General features: G+C 62.9%; 1 protein-coding gene across 1 annotated transcript; it reads left to right on the forward strand.

Annotated features, from left to right (window-relative positions):
* The first annotated feature begins 912 nt into the window (after nt 1–912).
* LOC135159499 (uncharacterized) lies at nt 913–1,860 on the forward strand. Its single transcript, XM_064115578.1, has one exon. It carries the CDS (start codon nt 913–915, stop codon nt 1,858–1,860), a length of 948 nt encoding a protein of 315 aa, XP_063971648.1.
* The last annotated feature ends 3,140 nt before the right edge of the window (nt 1,861–5,000 follow it).

A 5,000-nucleotide genomic window follows, 5' to 3' on the forward strand; every position in this document is an offset into this window, starting at 1 on the left:
AATCATGGGCTCACAGGGGGCTTGGCCGGTCCGAAGATCGAGGCAAGCTACAACCCCACGGGACACCAAGCTCCAGTCCACGGCAGAGAAGGACGTGTCCGCGAGGCGCGGGCGATCGGGCTCCCTTCTGTTTCCCTCTCGTGCGTTGCGATCCCGTGCTTCCTGGCCGGACCGCGTGGGCCGTCGGTCTCTCCGGCGTTCTCTACCAACCGACTACCCCCGGCCGGCGGGCGCGGGGGGCGTACGTTGCGGCTATGGGGCGCAGCCCTCTTCCCCAGCCACCTCTCTCCATCCATGCCAACCTTGCCTCGCCTGGCCGCAAGGACCTCCCGGGGTTCCGTGGACGACCGGGGTTCTTCTTGCGGGCCGGTGCGAGGGCCTCATGCCTATAACGTAGTACTACGTGTGTTTTTCACGAGAGTGCTCGATCGCTCGAGACCACTCCCTCATATATCCTGCGGGTGGTCTGACACCCCTCCCCCTAAAACGACGCTACAACACGCGTTTCAATAGGGATTTTCGACCCTCCAGATCGTGCGCCAGTTCCTTTTTCCATTCACGGCGCTGTACAAAATCCTAAACCGGAAGTTGGCCCAAAAATCCGTTTTTTCTCCCGACGAGGGTGTTTTCAGCGGCCGGAGGGACCTTCCCATCGCCCGTCTCCGGCGGAGGGCGTCCGAATCCCGCTGAAGGGCGAAAAGCAGCCGAATTTCCAAGAAACACCCCTTCCCTATATATGTCTCCGGAGACCAAACACCCCTCCCCCAAAACACCCCTTATAACACGCGAGTCAATACGAATTTTACCCCGAATCCAGGCTGACACCGGACGAGAAGGCGTCGCAGCAGCGGAAGCCCGGCCCGGCGGCGGGTGGCCCGGCCGGCCGTGGGCGAACCCCGGACGCCGCGTCCGATGGTGCCCACCCCGGGGACCCTGCTTCCCTCGAAGACCCCGTCTCCGCTGGAAAAAATCCGGTCAGCGGGCCCCCCGGCTCCTTCCCCGCCGTGTCCAGCCGCCCGGTCGAGGAGGGTGCCGCTGCCGGCCCGACCCGCCCGTGGAAAATCGAAGCACGGGCCCTGGCCGCCCCGGCACCCGGCCCACCCCGGGCAAACCCCGGACGCCGCGTCCGATGGTGCCCATCCCGGGGACGCTGCATCCCCGGGTGACCCCGTCTCCGCTGGAAAAAATCCGCCCAGCGGGCCCCCTGCTCCTTCCCCGCCGAGCCCAGCCGCCCGGTCGAGGTGGGTGCCGCTGCCGGCCCGACCCGCCCGTGGAAAATCGAAGGCCGGGCCCTGGCCGCCCCGGCACCCGGCCCACCCCGGGCAAACCCCGGACGCCGCGTCCGATGGTACCCACCCCGGGGACCCTGCGTCCCCGCTTGACCCCCTGGCAGCAGGACGAAAGACCCCTCCCGATAAACACCGCTTACAACACGCAAGTCAATGCGAAATTCACACCGAGGGCGACACCGGACGACCCGACGGCGCAGCGGCGGAGGGCTCGGGCCGCCCTGGGCAAACCGAGGACGGCGAATCCGATGGTGCCCACCGCGGGGAGCCTGCGCCCTCGGACGACCCCGTTCTCGCGGGAAACAGTCCGGCGAGCGGACCCCCGGCCCCTTCCCCCGCTGTCGGCCGATCCGACGGTCAGAATCTCCTGCCGACTCCTGGCTGGGTGAGCGGGGGTGTCGGCTCGGCATGCGGGGCGCTGTCGGCCCGCTGCGTCGAGATCTGCCGGTCGGAATCGTCTGCCGACGCCCGGGTGGGTGAGCGGGAGGGTCGGCTCGGCATGCGGGGCGCTGTCGGCCCGCTGCGTCGAGATCTGCCCGTCACAATCTCCCGCCATCTCCTGCGTGGGTGAGCGGGAGGGTCGGCCCGGCATGCGGGGCGCTCTCGGCCCGCTGCGTCGAGTTCTGCCGGTCGGAATCTCCGGTGAGCAGCCAGAAGTGTTCACATACATTACAAAAAGGTACTGTGCTGCCTCCAAAGAGGTTTAAAATGCATGTGTGTTGTTTGCATTTCATCGCAGTTTGAAAATTTCCTTCCCATGATAATAGCATGAAGTATTAGCATGTTGAATCCCAAAAGAATTGAATTAGAGGTGTGTAATCAAAGTTTCATTGAAGGCAGTTCAGTATTTCAAAAAAAATCATTTCAGAATCAAGCATGAAGTAATGACACACTTTCCGAAAAACTACTGTATTGTGTCCAAAAAGATTTTAATCACACGTTGCAATCAATGGTACCTTTTTTAACAAAAAAAAAAAATAGTTACTGTATTACCACCAAAGAAAAATGTTCTAAGATGTGTCCACCCATCGCGTACAATTACAAATTTCATTCAAATAATCTGCATGTAGTATAATTCACATATCAGCTCCAAAAATCACTGCATTCCCCCTGTATTGTCTTATCAGCATTTCAGTATAGTGTAACAATTTCATTCGAACAGGAAGGGCATGACGTATTACCACATAAAATCCTGGCTGGCCTGGCCATCCTGTCGAAATAAAAATGAAATTATAAATTTAACAAAAAAAAGCCCCCGGCAGACAGAGTCCAATTCCATGGATCTGCCTCCGGGGGCCTGTCGGCATGCTGTTCGGATGTCTCCCGCTCTCAGGCCTCGGACAACTCTTGATTGCAAGAGCGACGCCCTGGCCTCGACGCACGGAGGACTGGCGGCCTGGACATCCTGTCGAAATAAGAATAAAGATAAAGTTTTTATTTCAGAAAAAAAGAAAAGCCCCCGGCAGACACAGCCCAATTCCATGGACCTGCCTCCGGGGCCCTGGCCGACTGGTGTTGGGCTGTGTCCCGCTCACGAGCCCCTGCCGAACCTCGGAGATCAAGAGCGGGTGCCTGGCCTCGACCTACGGGGCCCTGTTGGACTGGTGTTGGGCTGGCTGTCGCTCAGGAGCCCCTGCCCACCTCGGAGAGGAAGAGCAGGTGCCTAACCTCGACGTACGGGGGGCTAGTGGACTGGAGGTGAGCTGTGTCCGGCTCAAGAGCCGCTGCCCACCTCGGAGTTGAAGAGCGGGTGCCTAACCTCGAAGTACGGGGCCCTGTCGGACTGGAGGTGGGCTGGCTGTCGCTCAGGAGCCCCTGCCCACCTCGGAGAGGAAGAGCGGGTGCCTAACCTCGACGTACGGGGGGCTAGTGGACTGGAGGTGAGCTGTGTCCGGCTCAAGAGCCGCTGCCCACCTCGGAGTTGAAGAGCGGGTGCCTAACCTCGAAGTACGGGGCCCTGTCGGACTGGAGGTGGGCTGGCTGTCGCTCAGGAGCCCCTGAAAACGTCGGAGTGGAAGGGCGAGTGCCTGGCCTCGACGTACGGGGGGCTGGCCGACTGGAGGTGGGCTGGCTGTCGCTCAAGAGACCCTGACCACCTCGGAGTTGAAGAGCGGGTGCCTAACCTCGAAGTACGGGGCCCTGCCGGACTGGAGGTGGGCTGGCCTTCGCCCAGGAGCCCCTGCCCACCTCGGAGAGGAAGAGCGGGTGCCTAACCTCCAAGTACGGGGGGGCTGCCGGACTGCTGTTGGCCTGGCTGTCGCTCAGGAGCCGCTGCCGAACTCGGAGTGGAAGAGCGAGTGCCTGGCCTCGACGTACGGGGCCCTGGCCGTCTGGAGTTGGCCAGGGTGTCGATGCCGAGTCGGAGAGGTAGAGCGAGTGCCTGGCCTCGACCTACTGGGGCCTGGCCGTCGCTCAACAGCCCCTGCCGACGTCGGAGAAGTAGTGCGAGTGACTGGCTTCGACGTACGGGGGGCTAGCGGACTGGAGGTGGGCTGGCTGTCGCCCAGGAGCCCCTGCCCACCTCGGAGAGGAAGAGCGGGTGCCCAACCTCGACGTACGGGGGGCTAGTGGACTGGTGTTGGGCTGGGTGTCGCTCACGAGCCCCTGAAAACGCCGGAGTGGAAGGGCTAGTGCCTAACCTCGACGTACGGGGCCCTGGCCGACTGGAGGGGGGCTGGCTGTCGCTCAAGAGCCGCTGCCGACGTCGGAGAAGTAGTTCGAGTGACTGGCTTCGACGTACGGGGGGGCTAGTGGACTGGAGTTGGGCTGGCTGTCGCCCAGGAGCCCCTGCCCACCTCGGAGAGGAAGAGCGGGTGCCCAACCTCGACGTACGGGGGGCTAGTGGACTGGTGTTGGGCTGGCTGTCGCCCAGGAGCCCCTGCCCACCTCGGAGAGGAAGAGCGGGTGCCCAACCTCGACGTACGGGGGGCTAGTGGACTGGTGTTGGGCTGGGTGTCGCTCACGAGCCCCTGAAAACGCCGGAGTGGAAGGGCTAGTGCCTAACCTCGACGTACGGGGCCCTGGCCGACTGGAGGTGGGCTGGCTGTCGCTCAAGAGCCGCTGCCGACGTCGGAGAAGTAGTTCGAGTGACTGGCTTCGACGTACGGGGGGCTAGTGGACTGGAGGTGAGCTGGCTGTCGCTCAGGAGCCCCTGCCGACGTCGGAGAAGTAGTTCGAGTGACTGGCTTCGACGTACGGGGGGGCTAGCGGACTGGTGTTGGGCTGGCTGTCGCTCAGGAGCCCCTGCCCACCTCGGAGAGGAAGAGCGGGTGCCCAACCTCGACGTACGGGGGGCTAGTGGACTGGTGTTGGGCTGGCTGTCGCTCAGGAGCCCCTGAAAACGTCGGAGAAGTAGTGCGAGTGCCTGGCTTCGACGTACGGGGGGGCTAGTGGACTGGAGGTGGGCTGGCTGTCGCTCAAGAGCCGCTGCCGACGTCGGAGAAGTAGTTCGAGTGACTGGCTTCGACGTACGCGGGGCTAGTGGACAGGAGGTGAGCTGGCTGTCGCCCAGGAGCCCCTGCCGACGTCGGAGAAGTAGTGCGAGTGCCTGGCTTCGACGTACGGGGGGGCTAGTGGACTGGAGGTGAGCTGGCTGTCGCTCAGGAGTCCCTGCCGACGTCGGAGAAGTAGGGCGAGTGCCTGGCTTCGACGTACGGGGGGCTAGTGGACTGGAGGTGAGCTGGCTGTCGCCCAGGAGCCCCTGCCCACCTC

This window comes from Lytechinus pictus, unplaced genomic scaffold (assembly GCF_037042905.1).
Source record: "Lytechinus pictus isolate F3 Inbred unplaced genomic scaffold, Lp3.0 scaffold_260, whole genome shotgun sequence".
NCBI lineage: Eukaryota > Metazoa > Echinodermata > Echinoidea > Temnopleuroida > Toxopneustidae > Lytechinus > Lytechinus pictus.

Coding starts and splice junctions, on each gene's coding strand:
- LOC135159499 (XM_064115578.1), top strand. CDS start 913: ATGGTGCCCACCCCGGGGACCCTGCTTCCCTCGAAGACCCCGTCTCCG.